Source organism: Ambystoma mexicanum, chromosome 13 (assembly GCF_040938575.1).
Source record: "Ambystoma mexicanum isolate Mex_15411 chromosome 13, UKY_AmexF1_1, whole genome shotgun sequence".
NCBI classification, from domain to species: Eukaryota; Metazoa; Chordata; class Amphibia; order Caudata; family Ambystomatidae; genus Ambystoma; species Ambystoma mexicanum.
Window position 1 is genome coordinate 682,536,822 of NC_090938.1, and position 17,121 is coordinate 682,553,942.

Sequence of the window (17,121 nt, forward strand, 5' to 3'; positions counted from 1 at the left end):
AAGCGCCTGGAAATGCGTGAGTAAATGCAAGCGCTCTGTCTTTTCCTTGCAGCGTAGTTCGTGCTGAAGAGCAGGCGTTCTATTGCGAAGAGCGCGATGGGCGTAAGTAAATACCTGTCTACTGTCTCTTCTTTTGTCTTTCAGAAGTTGGTTTGCAGCGCCGGAGTCCGCGGAATGTCCGTAAGTAGATACAATGCTTTTATCTCCGCAGGCGGCGATGCAGTGTGAAGAAATCCAGAATTCACAGAGTGCCGGTAAGTAGTGACAATGCTTTTGTCTTCGCAGGCGGAGGTGCAGCGTGCCGAAAATGACCGCAGCCGATGGATCAGGTGAGTAGCACTGCGAGATAAGGCTGCCTTGCTAACCTGCTGTTTCTTGTCTCTGCAGGTGCTGCTGTCGACTGGATGCAGGAATGGTGAGTATGCTTCTTGCAGATTCAGGATGCAGGAATGGTGAGTATGACTCTTGCAGATTCGGGATCGTAAGAAGAAAGGCTGGAACAGACTCGGTGAGCGTTCTGCTGCAGATGCAGAATAACGCGAAGCACGTTTCGTCTATCGGGTGTGGTTTAAATAGCCTTGGAGTGATGAGGCGTCTTCCTCCACGGCCCCGCCTAGGTAAGAAAAGAGTTCCAGTTCCAGAAGCTTTCCTGTGCTGAATCCAGGGAGTGGAGCTTGCCCCAACCAGGTAAGAAAGTAGTTCCTGTTCACAGAGGACTTCTAAGAGGCTGGTAAGTAAGCAGCATGGTCTGCTGCAGGTAAGTCCACCCAAGCATCTGCACACATATTATGAGCCCGGCGCTTCCAGTGCCGGGACCGATGATTCTGATGAGCCTGGTGCCCCCGGCGCCAGGACATGGTCCAAAAGGTCCCCGTGGGGACCGGCTGGTGCCTAGGATTAGGGTTAGGGGCCTGCTTCCAAGGACGTTGGGCTGGTCCTGGCTCCTTGGAAGCAGTGATCATGACAGTTAGACTCTTCAATGGGCTTATTAATGAGGGACGCTTGCGTTTCTGCCTTAAAACCGGAATTGCGAAGCCAGACGTGACGCTTCAGCAAAATTCCCTGTACCAAAGTACGGCCAGCCGTCTCTGCTGCATCGAGGGTATTCTTAACAATGCTTTGGTTGACCAGAGAGCCTTCATTAATTGTAGCCAATAATTGAGTTTTTAGGGGTTCAGGGGCCTCTTCGATGTCCTGCTTAAGCTTTCCCCATTGAGCATCAGCGTAGCTTGGCAATAATGTATTATCATTGGCAATTCTAGTTGAGAATGCTGCAGAGGTGGTGATTCGCTTGGCCAGGGCATAAAGCTTCATCCCCTCTTTATCTGGGGGTGCCTCGCTGGTAGACAGTGGGAGCCCAGCCCTCTTCCTAGTATTGGTCACCACTAAGGAGTCCGGGATTGAATGACCCCTAATATATAGTGGGTCTGACTGAGAGGGTGAGAACAATTTCTCAATTCTCGGATTGACCCCTCTCACCAGTGCCGGAGTGGACAGTGAGGGGGTAATACGTCTTTTAACTGAGGCGAGGATGGGAATTGTTTGGCTAATGGGAGGTTTTTCCTTGATAATCCTTTCCACGAAGTCAGTATCTGGGGTGACCTCCCCAGTTTAGAGTTCGAAATGTGCTGCTGCCTTCTTCAGTAGCGCATTGAAGGTTGGCTGATCATCAACAGGCAAAGGGTTCCTGACTGGTGTAGTTTCAGTAGACCTGATGACTATACTGTCTGTGTCTGTAGACCTAGCTGGTGACTGCCAGGGATTTGGGTCACCCTCGCCTGTGTCCTCCTCGTACCCCTCCTCACCTATGTTAGTGTCCTCATGAAACCCTTCTTCTTCTTGTAGGTCTTCATCATTAATGAACTCATCCTCCTGCTGGAAGTGAGTGTCCTCCTCAGTGAGGTCGTAAGAGTCCATGTCTTCCTGTATGGGGTTATAGAACATTGGGTATTTAACCCTTGGACTCTCCTGGGGTGCCTCCCTTGGTCTCTTGGGTGCCCTATTTTCTGGGATGGCCATGAACCTGTCTATTTTATCCATACAGGACTGGAACTTCTCTAAGGTCCACTGAGGTAGGCCAGAGCGGTCTGGGAATGAAAAAGGATTTTCTTCTCCCTGTAGTTGCCTGGTTCTGTCCCATAACGTCGAAGAAAGCGACCCTTCGCCTTCTGAGAAGCCTTCTCGCAGGCTTGGGCTTTCCGTCGACGGCGGGAGCTGTCCTGACCTGTTTTCCTGCGCCTTCAGCGTTTCTTTGGCCTTGTGCGCGGTTTTCGGTGTATCGCTCGCCGTCCGTCTCTGGCCGTCTTTAGTGGATATACGCGCGAGGCTTTCGGCGATCATTCTCTCTGCCGAGGGATCAGTCGCCGTCGCGCTAGGTAACGTTGAGTCTTTACTGGCAACGTGAGCACTCTTACGAGGCGCGTCGCCGGAGGATTTGGTGTTAGCGCCCTTATCTTTAGAATGCCCGGACGCCTGTCGCGGAAGCGGTGGCGGGGAGGGCTGACGACCCTTACGGTCGGCGGAAGACGCCGGTGGACCCGACGCCCCCGTTGGCGCTATGGCTGCTTTCGTCTTCGACGAATGCGTGCCGGGGGGTATGTGTTTTTGTGCTTTTTTGTGTGAGTCCTTGTCGCTGGGGTGTTCATCCCCATAAGCTGGGCGTGAGCCGGGCTTGTCCGGGCCGGGGACGGACGACGAGGAGCGTGAACGCTCCTTTGAGAGGTCTACAACCTCCGTTACGGGGGCCGTGTAATCACTGTCCTCATCACATTCGGCGGCAGCGGCAGCGGACGACGAGTCAGACCTAGACATGGCGTAGGCCGCCCACCTTTTGACCCTGCGGTCCTTTAACGTTTTGGGCTTCAGTAACTTACAGGCCGCACAGCCGTCCTCCTTGTGATCGAGGGGCAAGCAACGGTTGCACCGTTTGTGCTGGTCTTTCCAGGTATATTTACCCTTGCAAAGCGGGCAAAACCTAAAGGGCGTCCTCTCCATAGCTGAAGGCCAGAAGAGTGATTACGACCTTGGAAGAGAGGGAGGGGAAAGAGAAAGGCATTCTCAAAGAGAAAAGAAAGACCACACAACCCCACTCTCCCTACTGTGTAAGGCCGGCTAGGGCAGGCCACGTGCTCGGCAGCGGCGAAGGATCTCCTCTGCTCGTCCTTCCGTCGAAGATCTTGCTCGGCAGAGAAACAGCTCTGCGTCGAGGGAGGGATCTATGTTATTAATATTAATAATGAACGACCAAAGGTCGAAGGAATGATTTGGCAATGTCTCTCGAAGAGCTCTGCATAAAGGCGACCAGTAACTGGGCGGAAAAAAACAATCCGAGGGACCTTGACGCGTGAGGGATTGTGGGTACAACGCACGGCACTATAGGGATAGTGTTACAGACACGCTTTGTCGACGTCCCCTTTTCAACTACGAAAAACAAAATGCAATACCCCGCAGTGACCACTGGATGTCGGACCCATGCACAGCATGTGATTCTAAGCAGATTAACAAACATCAGAAACTAAGTTACCCCTCCAGCACACTATTGTAAGATGGTGTGTGCTGGGTTGGACCAGAAAGTTACAAATGTAAGTAAAGTCAATTTCACTTCAATGCTCTTGGAAGCAGTAGCTATTCAAGAGAAAGGTATTTAAACCTTTGGGAAATCTGAAAGACTTCCCTGTGCCACTGCACTGAAGGTGCTGTGTGCCACAATGTAAAAAGATGCCTATGGAGTTTGTCAGACTCCAAAAACCAAAACAAACACAGAAAACCCATTGGATTAAAAGTATAAAGTCTCAAAGTTGAGTAGAAGAGCAGGGGGTCTCTAAGGTAGAGAGGATTTGGCACATTTCTGAGAATTCCCTAACAGAGCCCCGGCCAACAGGTCTATCACCTACAAAAAGCACAAAATGCAGAAATGTGATTGGGATTTGGCGTATCCAAAAACACCTCAATCTCAGGCCCCCGCCGCTCCCTTCATTGGCTAGCGGTAGAGGATCTCAAGCTATTTAATGGGCAAACTGAATCTGTATCATCCGGCTAAGGCCTTAAGGAAGACACATTTATGCTTACCATTCCAGGGACAAACTGTTTGGGAGAATTCTCAGAAATGTGCCAATTCACTCTACCTTAGAGACCCCCAGCAACTTTGCTAGATTTTGAGGACTTGATTTTTTTTTTTTAACCTAGAGAGAGTGAGACCCTTTTTCCCTCTCTGTCATGTATTTTAATGCGATTTCTGAACCCTGTGTTTCTTTTGGTTGTGTAGTCTGACAAACTTGTCAAAATAGCCCAGTCTTTTTTTTTCGGCATTTCTTTGTGGAAAGGTCCTTCTTGAGATTTACTATGCACGCCAAACCAGGTTTGGTCCCTTTGTTCGTTTTGCCTTGGGAGGGATTCACGAGTGAAGCCCGCCACTGGCTCCAAGGTGTCTGGGGTAGCCAGGAAGTGAGGGAGGTGCCCGAAACTCCTTGTGCTTAGTCTCCTAGGAGACCCAAATGCACTCTGTGATGATTGGCTGGCTGACTGTCCGGCAAGGACAGCCAACCTGCTGGGTGACTGACAGCTAGGCTGGAATGAAAGGGAGAGAACTGTATACAAGTCAAGTCTTTTGGCTTGGAAGGCAGAGTCGACCACTGGACGAATGAACCGAAGAAGAACTTGAAGAGGACGCCTGCTGCAACTCCTGGACCGTTGGCTTGCCAGGTGAAGCCCTGCTGCAGTGCCGAGACACCACGTTTGCATCAACAGAGAAGTCCCTGCAAGGACGACTTCTCCCCTTGAGTTGGTGGGACCAATCAACTCCAAAGTAAGCCACCTGGACATCCATCTCGGAGTTGGTTGAATTTCCACAGAGTTGCTGCTGCAAACCGTAGAGCCAGGAGAGAGGAACACCAGTTTATGTGCGTTGCTTTTAAGTTGGCCAAGAGCTCCAGGAAGATCCTCCGGACTCCCAGAAAGCAGGACTGACCGAGCCTGAGCCCCCTGAAGAGAGTGCGAGACCCCAGAAGCAAGCAAAGTCCATCTCTACAGCCAGGCACCGAAATGTGGCTATTTGCGGTAGACGCGAGGAGCTAAAACACTGAATAGCCACTGAAAGTGAAGTTTGCCGGTGGCAAGTTTTGACAGTACCAGTGCAATGCAGGGGTCCCCCGACATCCCCCCTCTTGTCTCCATGACTGAAGCCCAGGACCAGTGAGATATGCAGAGCTGCACAGGAACAGGAGTCATCTGCTGCATCTTTTCTTCATTTTAAAGGTACTGTACAAAGTCTAAGAGAACTTACCTCTTGCTGTAGCGTTGATTGCATCGTCTACTACTCACAAGTCTAACAGCTTGTGGCCCTCCATTGATTCATCTTTTTCTCCAAAGACTTCTGAAACATTGTGCAAATACTTTTTTACATACCTTCAAATAAGTGCTTCAGCCCATATAGACTCTTGCCTCTTGACTTTGGCTTAGCCTGTTTTAACTGAATGACTCTTATCGGGGGATCTGAAAGTATTTGCTTGCTCTAATATTCTTTTCCCTTTTGATTTGCTCTTAACTAATTCTGAATGCCAACAGTAATACATTAATGTCAACAAGACCCTAGCAATTGAAGTCACCCATGGGTGTAGGTTTCTGCTGTAGGCCATCCCAAATGGGTATTTACTGATTCTGAATTTAAGAGAGGGTATACATTTTGAAGTATATTTGTATGGTGTTTTACAGTGCTCCCTTCTGAATAAGGCTTATATTAATGGACTGGTAAATACATTAATAATTGTTTTATCAAGAAACCCTGTGTGTAAGTGTTTGCTTGAATACTTGTCACTGTGAAGCTCTGTGCAACTCTCCTACAGCTCACATTGACCCCTCTTGAGATAAGCCTGGCTACTCATCCACACTATCAACCTGTGTAGTACAGACTTATACCAAAGGTTGGGTTACTATTGTCAGAAGGTCAGGGTTGTTGTAGTGCACCCTAAGGGTACTGCATACAATCTTGCCTAACACAAACTGTGTCTCAAGAGGAGACTGTAGATTTTCAGTTGCTGGGCCTAGACTATGGAACAGTCTCCCGCTTAATTTGAGGAGGGCTAATTCCCTCTTGACCTTTAGAGCAGGTCTAAAGACTCATCTTTTTAAATAAGAGCTGTATTTTTCCTTTTCTGCGAATTTAAATGGTACCAATGTCTGTGTGACTACATTTTTCATATAGTCTATGTTCTTTCTGTGCCAAGATTCGATTAAGTTCGTTGTGCGTGCGTGCGTTATAAATGAAAAATAAAAAAATAGATGGCGTGCAAAACACATGTGCATTTAAATCCCTTTATTCTGGAGCATTATCTCACAGGCTATCAGGAGGACAAGAAGGAGGCCTCAGTTATCCTTTATTTCTGGAAAAAAGTAGAGCAAGCCCCTGGCATCATCAAGAGAGGCCCTGCCATTGTATTGGATTCAGGCAACTAGATGAGTATGGTCCATATACACCTACCGTTGGTTTCACTCAAGCTCACACTCTCTCCTGTGCCATCTTCAAATAAGTCATAAGGAGAAACATAGTACTTGAGAGACATCAGCTGACCTGTGAGGAAGAAAACAATGGTTATGTCTGCTACGCAACAGCACCTGGCCAGGTTCCTTGGAATGAAGACCAGTAAATGCATGCAACATGCTATCTTAGCCACCTACAGAGGGTTTGGCAGGGTAGTAAGAATTTCACTGTCAAAAGAAAGACAGATGCCGGCCTCCTCCTACAGATGAGGTACTGAAGACAGACCATGAGTTACGACAGACATACAGACTGACACACACAACAGACAACCTTGATAGCAGATAAATCTGAATAAATATACAAAATACCAGCCATGGAGAATTGAAATCATCACAGATTTTGCTAAGGGAGGTATGAAGGTAGAAATTGCACACCAAGACAAGGACAAACTAAATACCTATGCCAATCTTTCTCTGCGAAGATTGGAAATATTCCCCACTGCCAGCCGTGATCCCAGAACACTAACACAAAATCATTTCTTTTTCTTTCTTGTTTTAAATATATCAACATCGAATTTAGGAGTCCTAAGGCTGCTAAACAGGACTCTACCACTCAACAATTTTAGAACTGTTGTGACAGATGACACACAATTCTCTGCTACAAAGGAACCATCTTGGTTTGTTTTGATGTACAAATGTGCAATGCAAACATCCAAAAACGGAGCATACTCGGTAGGGAAATCAGAAGTCTAACCAAGTAGCAGCAAATTTGTTTAAACTCTCTAAGTTGGAAGTGTAGGAGAGCAGTAGGGATTCACTCTTAGGAGGGGGGAATGCGTTGGTATCGATAACACTTATTTATCATTGAGTTAAGGTTAAAGACACTATCAAGCAATTCTGGAACAATATACTAAAACACAGACGTATATAATAAAAAGGCAATGCTTTAGCATGCATTCCCAAACCTAATCCAATAGTAATTCCCTGATAAGGAAGTACTAGGCCTGCATGTGTTTAGAAAGGAGGGAGGACATGGGCTGCACAATCCAGGAAACCAGTCTAGAAGGCCAAACAAACACTAATTAAATAAATAAGTGCCGTTCTAGGCCTGAAGAGGTCCCAACTAACACAACAAAACTAGTAGAAAACATCCAACTACAATTGGATACTCCAGTGCCATTATCTGCAATGTAAAGAGTGGCATGCATGGATTTAATATGCTAAAACGGGAAGGTGCTGAGAGGCCAACCTAATAGATAAACACAGTTATTGACACTTAGTCTAGCCAAACTCAATCTATATAACTTGAGGTGAGCAGTAAAACAGACTACAGGAGCTGTGGGGGAGAAGCGTTAAGAACACTTAACCACAGAGTGGTCAATCAAATAGTAGAGTCCACACAGGGATACAAAAACGTAATGAGATATATTACGCCTTAAATCACTAAGCGGGTAAAACTCAAGTAAAGCATATATCACACAATACACTTCCACATGCTTTATGTAAACATAGGTTAATCTCAAAGTTACATTACCTACACTGTATACTACTACACAGTAAAATTAGTTGAATCAAGTAAAGCTATTAGACTGTAACACGTGAAGACAGTATAATGCACTATAATGAACTATATACCCTATCTTATAAATATAAGGCACACACTGAACATCAGCACTCCTTCCCCATCAAGTGAGTAGTCTCACTGCCTCAGCAGAGTCTAAGTCTCAGGAGGGGGCTATGGGGATGAGTCTCAAAATGTCTTCTGCAGAAGTTTTGGGACAGCCAAGAGGTTGGTAAAAGAACGCTTTTTAAAAAGCACCTTTGGATTTAGAAGGCAATTAAGAATTTGATGGCAACACTCTCAATCCCTCCACACTGTGGGCTGCACGGGGCACTCTGGAGGAGGTGGTCCTTGGCTGGAACTTCAGCTATCACTTCCAGACAGAGGGTGTTAGAAAGTGGACTTGGCGACCATACAATCTCTGTGTACTGTGAAAAGGGGCATAAAAGCAGGCAACCCCACTCTGGTATTCCGAGTGACCATATGTGTGTCTTAGGGAGAATTTTCATTTCTGTGTTAATTCCCCTCTACCTTAGAGACCCCCAGCTCTTTTGATGGACTTTAGAATTGTTTTTATCCTGGAGTGAGCAAGACTGTTTTCTCACTCTCTCATATATTTTTTATCTGATTTGTACGTTTGTTGGACTTTAGGACTTTTCATTTTTATCCTGGAGACAGTGAGACCTTTCTCCAACTCATGTATCTTTCTGTGATATGTGTTTCTTTTGGTTTTGTAGTCTGACAAACTTCACATGCATCATCTTTTTACATTGTTGCACACAGCACCTTCAGTGCAGTGGCACGGGGAAGTCTTTTAGATTTCCCAAAGGTTTAAATATCTTCTCTTGGATAAACTACTATTTCTAAGAGCAGCAAAGTGAAATTTACTTTACTTACATTGTGTAACTTTCTAGACCCAGCGCACTCTATCTTACAATAGGGTGCTGGAGGGGTTACTTAGTATCCCCTTTGTCTAGTTTATCATGTAACATTTTTATGTTACCCTTTCTACAGTTAATGACTGGTGGCAGTGGTTTACTTTGTACTACAATTGAGTGTTTCTACCGTGTGCTGCAATCGCAGCTGCAGTAAAGCACCTATGGGTGCCCATTTTGTCAAAATGGCCCGGTCGTCTTTTTTTGCTATTTCTTGTTGGAAAGGTCCTTCTTGAGATTTACTCTGCACGCCAAACCAGGTTTCGTCCCTTTGTTCATTTTGTCTTTGGCGGGATTCACTGCTGAAGCCCGCCTCTGGCTCCAGCGTGTCTGGCAGGGCAGGAAGCAAGGGAGGTTCCCGAAACTCCCTGTGCTTAGTCTCCTTGGTTACAGGAATGCACCCAAAGGTGATTGGCTGGCTGGCTGTCCTTGGAGGACAGTCACCCTGCTATGTGATTGACAGCTAGGCTGCGAATGAATGGGAGAAACCAGCATAAAAGGTGAGGTCTCTTGCTTGGAAGGCAGAGTCGACCACTGGACAAAGGAATCCGAAGAAGAACTTGGAAGAGACATTTGCTGCAACTCCTGGACCGTTGGTTTGCCCGGTGAAGCTCTGCTGCAGTGCTGAAGCTCCGAATTTGCCTCGACTAGAGAAGCCCTGCAAAGGACAACTTCTCCCCTTGGTTGGTGGGACCAATCGACCCCAAGATGAACTCATCTGGAAATCCCCTCGAAGCTGGCTGTGCTTCCATTGCTGCAGGAACCGATTGCCAGGGAGCGGAACACCAGAATCGAGTGCATTGTCTTTAAGTTCGACCCGAGCTCCAGGAAGCTCTTCCAGACTCCCATGAAGCAGGACTAACCAAGCCTGAGCCACCGCAACAGAGTGCTGGTCCCCAGAAGCAAGGAAAGTCTACCAAGTGTCAGAGAAATGCGGTGGTGCTATTCGCGAGAAGCTGAAACCGTGAAGTGCTGCTGATCTGAAGCTTGCCCATTGCTGCAGCTGTCCTTCAAACCGTAGTGCAGGAGTCCCCAGACGTCCTCCCACTTGTCCCCACAACTGAGGCTCAGGAACAATAGGATCTGCCATACTACAACAGGAACAGAAGCCAGCTGGAACCAATTTCTTCAGACCTAAACTAAGAGGTACCTACCTCTTGCTGTGTAACTTGCTAGCTCTCAGTTGAGACTTGCCTTTGTTACCTTTTGCCGAGTTGCTTACAGCTTTGTACAGCTTTGTTCATCACAAGCCTCTCAGCTTGTGGCCCAACAGTGATTTTCAACAGAAACTCTCTATAACATTGTGCAAGACTTTTTACTTGCCTTCAAGAAGAACTTCAGCTCCCCTAGACATTGCTCAATTGACATTGGCTGTCCTGGCTCCCTGATAGACCCTTCTAACCTCTGACTTTGTGTTTTGATCAGTCCCTCCAAAAAAGTTACACATTCATTACTTGTGTAGATGGGAAAGGGTTAATCGGCATTGCATTGGGGGGGGTTCAAAAGTACTTGCCTGTTTGAGAAACTTGTTAACCAATGTTTTCTCCCTCTAACCTTTTCCTTTGACATCAAACTCAGTATTGATTTAAATGTACCAGTGAGTTATCAATGTCCACAGTGTCCTAGTTATTTAAGACACCTCAGGGTGTAGGAAGAGTGTGTGCCATCCCAAATGGGTATCTACTGATTTATTGGAACTGCGAGTGTATTTTCTAAGTATATTTTAAGTGTTACATATTTGATCCCTTCTAAAGAAGGCTTATTCAAACTGATTGTTAAATAAATAATTGTTTAATCAAGAAACGTTGAGTATATGTTTTATTTGGATATTTGTCACTGTGAAACTCAAACTCTATGTTGCAACCCTACAGCTCACATTGACCCCTCTTGAGATAAGCCTGGCTGCTCAGTCACTCTACCAACTTGTATAGTACATGCTTATACCAAAGGTTGGGTTAACTATTGCCAAGAGGACAAGGCTGGTGCAGTCTCCCACAGGGTACTGCATACAATCTTGCCTAACAGGCACAGCTGCAGAAAAGGCAACGCTCCAGAGGATTCTTTAGTTATAAGTATCAAGCATTTGTTAGACAAAAAGGGTTCAACGACCCTGGAAAAGGCTCACTGTATGCGCACAAATGTTAGGCCTGGGCGAACATGTACAGGTGAACCCCCAAACACTGGAATATGCACTCCGGCAACAAAGGAGTGACAGATTGACTCAAGGTAAGTATTACCCAGAGTCCCATAGTACCAGAGGAGTGATTAAGATGATAAAGCTGGACGCCTTCATGATGCAGCAGCGGCAGACCCAGTCTCCTGTTCCTTAGTCGTGTGGACTAAAAGAATGACTCTGGAAGGGATTTTACAGCAGCAGCTGAGAGAGTGGACTCCCAGCAAAGGATTCCTCGTGCTCCAATGCAGATCTGTGGTTTTGGTGCTTTTTCTGGCACCTTTTCACAGACACCAATGAAGAACGGTTCTCAAACAATTGATTCACCTTGCTTGATTGGTCCTGCACTCTGGTGAGGGGACTTTGAGGAGAGGGATCTTGCCTCTCGAGGTCCAGAAGGAGTGCACCAAAGTTTCAGGAGGATTTGTTAGTAGCAAGGCGATGCACCGCAGGATGTTCGCGGGTCCCAGGGCATTGGTGGTTGTTATGACAGTTTTTTTGAAGTGCTACCCAACTTCATCAAAACCATTCAACTGAGGCAGTACAAGACTCCACTCTTAGTATACTGCTATACCACCAGAGTACATGGTAGCATAGACAGAGCAGCCAGGCTTATTTTAGGAGGGAGAGAGGGCTGTATAATCAGTAACTGAAATTGTAATACAAATGGTCCAAAGAAACACTGAAACACTATGTATGTCAAAATAAATGATTTATTTAAATGCAAGTAGGCCCAGATAAATATAGGGGTAATTAAGTACTATCACACATTATATGTAATCACAATTATAAAAACACAGCACTATACGTGAAGGTACACAGACCAAAGTATAAACCTTATTTGGAACACTTAACAGTAGTTCTAGATAAGTGAAAACCTTTTCATACACATTTAGTATAGGTCACACCTATTCTTGGGGAGTAAAAACCAATGGTTACTTTCACAATTACATTCAGCAATGCAAGGGCAGTAGACCCTACCAGTTGTACAGTGACTCTCAGTACAAATCACATAATCAGTCAACCGGACAATATACTTTTGTGAATAGTGGAACACTCATTCCAGGCACAGTAAAAACATACAACTACTTTTGTGATAACACACAGTTCTACTAGGTGAGTAAACCTAAGGGTGTAATATTCAATTACAGGTGCTTTTGGGATCAGTGAAACCCAGATAGAGATACGCAGTAGCTCTGGTAACTTATTTTTGGATGTCACACAGCTAACACAAGGTAAGTAAAACCCATACACTTTTTTAATCTCACAAGGAGTCCAGGTTAGATCTTTCCCAGCTATACCAGTAACCGATGTAGGACTTATAAGGAACAGTTCGAACCACAGACTCTAGGTTAGATAGCACAGGAAAAGTAAACCCTAATGTTGCACTTCACTGAATGACTCAAAATTATTCTAGGAAGGCAACAACTTAATACAGACTTATTCTGGACAGGCTAGCAGCAAGTCAGGGGAAGCAAGACCCAGTTGGGGGACACTCGTACAATTACCCCGCAGGAATAATCTGGTGAAATCAACACATTGCTTTCGGGAAGAGGCACAACCTAATCACAGAAGAGTAATATACCTTCACATCTACTTTCTATTAGAATGGCAAAACAGTTTCTAAGGAATAAAAGATGTTAACCATACTTTTAAGAATAGTTCAGCACACATCCAAGGTAAGTAAGAACATTTGTAACTGTTCACTCTTAGAGCTACAGCTACCAACCAACTCTTTACAAGGAAGTAACTTTTAAACACTTATTTTCTTTTCTAGGCAAAAGGCCCAATCCCTTAAAGGTATTTCCCTTATTCTTGGAGCATGAGTGTTCTCAGTGGCAGAAGGGGGGTCACTAGTATCTACTATCCAACAGGCAGTGTCAGGATATGTTCTTAAGTAGCAAAAGTCAGAGTTCCTTAGGAAGACTGGGCAAACAGGCGAGTAGAGTTAGAAGAGGGTCCAGGGGCTTCGCAGAAGACACCCTAGCAGGATTCTAGCAGTGGGACTGAGTGCACTGGTTGAGAGGCCTCCCCATCACAGAAAACACCCCACAACTACACAGACATCCTAACAGACGTAAGGTAAGTTCATACCCAAGCCAGCACAGTACCTAAGCATTGAAGATTTTGCAGCCAGAGGACTTCAGGATCTGCAGCCAAAAACCCGGTCAGTGGATTGCTTGTCATTGTGACTGAAAACAGGACCTTGGAAGGGACTTTGCAGCAGGACAGCCAGTCCCCCCGCCCCCCACTGGGATTTGTCCCCAATCAGGCAAGGAGGAAGACAAAGGGCTGTGGAGTTTTGGACTTGTTCCTCACTTCCTGTCCTCGCAGACAGACTGGAGCGTGGGCAGGGAGTCCAGGGTACTCCCGCCGAAGATAAAAATCACATAAGGAATTTCTAGCCCTGGAGGTCAGGGGAAGGAACAAGAAAGAACAAAGAACACTAAAAGGGCGAAAAAAGAAGATAGGCTATTTTGGTAAAATAAGCACCCTTAGGTGCCTTTACTGCAGCTGTGAACACAGCCTGCAGTAAATGTGCACCAAATTAATACAAGGTATCACTGCCAACAGCCATTGAAGGTAAGCTTGTCCCCGTAACAGTATTGTTACGGTTTTAGTGTGAAAGGGGATACATTGTATCTCCCCAGCACTCCACATAAGGTGGGGTGTGCTGGTTTCACCTAACAACATTTATGGCGTACAGAGTAAATCTCAAGAAGGACCTTTCCAACAAGGAATGGTGAAAAAAGAAGACCAGGGCCATTTTGACAAAATGGGCACCCATGGGTGCCTTACTGCAGCTGCAATTACAGCCCGCGTTAAAAACACACAATGGTAGGAAAAAGTAAACCACTGCCACCAGCCATTAATAATAGAAAGGGTAACATAAAAATGTTACATGAGAAACTAGACAAAGGGGATACTGAGTAACCCCTCCAGCTCCCTATTGCAAGATGGTGGGTGCTGGGTCTAGAAAGTCACAAAGGTAAGTAAAGTCAATTTCACTTTACTGCTCTTGGAAACAGTAGTTATCCAAGAGAAAGGCATTTAAACATTTGGGTAATCTGAAAGACTTCCCTGTGCCGCTGCACTGAAGGTGCTGTGTGTCACAATGTAAAAAGATGATGCCTATGGAGTTTGTTAGACTCCACAACCAAAAGAAAGACAGTGTTCATATCATAGAAAAAATACATGAGTGGGAAAAAGGGTCTCACTCTCTTCAGGTGAAAAATTAAAGTCCTCAAAATCCAGCAAAGGTACTGGGGGTCTCTAAGGGAGAGAGGAATTAGCACATTTTGAGAATTCTCCCTAACACCAAGCAAACATCAATTAGAGCTGCACACAGCTCACTGCCACAGATACAGATGCTACATGTGGTGGGTCAGACTCACCTCCACTCCTGGCGGTCAGGAAGCCCACACTCCCATGCAAGATCTTCTCCAAAGGGCTTGCATTGGTAGCCTGCCTGCAAAAAAGGAACACATTTGAGCCCCGAGCACTTTGAATCCTCTACAGCACTCCCTCATTCTAGCACTGACCTGATAACAGGAATAGGCAAGAAATAAATTTGAGAATGCACCATCAACATTCATTCAATAAAGAAGAGCTTGAAGGTATATATGTCTGCAAGTAATGCAAAGGTTTCCATTAAGTAAGATGTGAAAGTGTTGGGATTGTTGTAAGTGGAGATGGGCTGAAGATTCAATGACGCTAAGGAAATGGTCACATAACTAATCTATTTGAAAAAGTACTGATTTGTGTAGATTTTTCCAAGTTAGACCTGTGTGGCCAAGTCCTCTACCTGACTCTGGCGTTGAATGATGAGGTAGCCATGGAGGTAGGATGCCACCACCTGCTGAGGGATTCTGGGTTCAGGGCTAGTGCAGGGAAGATCCCCTAGCTCACCACACCTGAACCTGCTTAAAGGACAGGGGCTTGTCACATGAAGCATCACAGGGGTTTTGTCTCTTTAAGGGATCTTGTTGCTGTAGAATCCCCAATGCACATTGTTACTCATGTATGGTCGCACTGGAGAAAACTCTGTGCTGCAGGCTCATGTGACCAGGTCAGTCCCATGGCCTTGTCAAGAGGGCAAGGTCTGTCGCAATACAATTCTGAGCCAGTCCTGTCCCTAGATGGGAATAAAACTGGGGCAGGACCCAATCCTTGTCCCTTTTCTTTGTGCCAGTTTATATGTTGGCAGAAGCCTTTTGTCCGACACAATGCCTCAAACATCAAATGCTTGCCAGTCTGTTGCTCCTTATTTTACACATACCGGGCTGGACTGCAGTCCAGAGAAACAGCTAACGCAAAAGAGAAATCTTCCAACACCCCATTTCACCTGTTGGTAGTCTTGTCAATATGATCACCGCCACTGGAGATAAATGGCTCGCTGTTAGGCAAGTTTGTATGCAGTACCCTCTGGGACCACTACACACAACTATGACTACAGGTGTAAGCAAACCAACCTTTGGTGTAAGTCAGTACTACACAGTTTTGGTAGCGGAGCTGAGCAGACATGCTGATCTCAAGAGGGAAATGGGAGCAGTAATGATGTTACACAGAGGTCTACAATCACAGGAGTTCAAATAAACTCTGACACTCAAAGGTTCCTTCGATAAATGCTTATTAATGTATTTATCTGTCAGTTATAAAACATTCATTAGAACGAGGCAATTATATAATAACACACAAATATACTTCAACACTATTTCAGAATACGTTTCAAGAGGAGTAAAAGGCAAAGATTATTAGAACATGAAATGTTACAATTATTCTTAGACAGTGCAAATACTTGGAGTTCACCAGAAGAGTCAATTCAATTCAATAGGCTATGCCAAAGTCAATCGGCTAAAGTCTTGGATAGGATAACGCGGTTCTGGTAAGTAAACGGTAAAGTCTCTGCACAAGTTCTTAGAAGTAGTTTATAAAAAGAAGAATCATATGTTGGGTTACAAGCTGATTATGCCTGCGAGTTTCACATTTTTAAAGCACTTTCACTGCGAGAGGTAAGTACTCTCAGTCTTGTTTCACAGTACCTTACAATGAAGAAAAAGAGGCAGCTGATGACTTCTGCTCCTGGCAGTTCCTGCAGATCTCGCTGTTCCTGTGCCTCAGTCGCAGGGACGAGAGGGAGGACATCGGGGGACTCCTGCACTGCACTGGAACTGGTCAAAAAGCTCACAACTGGCAAACTTCAATTCTGGTGGCTGTAAGTAACACACACAAGCTGGTGTCCCTCCCCCTGGTCCTAGGGTTTCCTGCAGCAACTCTGAGGAAATTCAACCAGCTCCGAGATGGGTATCCGAGTGGCTTACTTTGGAGTTGATTGGTCCCATCAACTCAAGGGGAGAAGTCGTCCTTGGCAGGGCTTCTCTGTCGATGTGAACTTGGCGATTCAGACCTGCAGCAGGGCTTCACCGGGCAAACCAACGGTCCAGGAGTTGCAGCAGCTGTCCTCTTCAAGCTCTTCTTCGGTTCCTAGGTCCAGTGGTCAACTCTGCCTTCCAAGCCAAGAGACTCGCCTTTAATTCAGTTCTCTCCCATTCATTCCAGCTTAGCTGCTACTACCCCAGCAGGGTGGCTGTCCTTGCCGGACAGTCAGCGAGCCAGCCAATCACCACAGAGTGCATTTGCATCTCCTAGGAGACTAAGCAAAGGGAATTTCGGCACCTCCCTCACTTCCTGCCCACCCCAGACAATCGGGCGCCAGAGGAGGTCTTCACTCCTGAAGCCCGCCAAAGGCAAACTAACAAACAGACCAAACCTGGTTTGGCGCGCAGAGAAAAACTATAGAAGGACCTTTCCACAAAGGAATGGTCAAAACAGAAGACTGGGACCCGTTTAAACAAAGGAGGCTCAGACGCCATCTTGAAAAACATGGCTCCCATGATTTAACATTACCAGAGCTACAGATAGTTTGCAGTCGGGAAAAATCATGGTAGTTCGTTGTAAAACCACTGCCACCAGCCATT

General features: G+C 45.8%; 1 protein-coding gene across 1 annotated transcript in view; it reads right to left on the reverse strand.

The window, feature by feature from the left end:
• The window catches only part of MED1 (mediator complex subunit 1), a 509,499-nt gene that overhangs the window by 321,965 nt on the left and 170,413 nt on the right, over window positions 1–17,121 (reverse strand). Inside the window, exons 10-11 of the mRNA XM_069634720.1 lie at window positions 14,539–14,612; window positions 6,476–6,565 (exon numbers count right to left, since the gene is read on the reverse strand). Coding sequence (XP_069490821.1) covers window positions 6,476–6,565; window positions 14,539–14,612 — 164 coding nt within the window. The remainder of the gene's footprint in view (window positions 1–6,475; window positions 6,566–14,538; window positions 14,613–17,121) is intronic.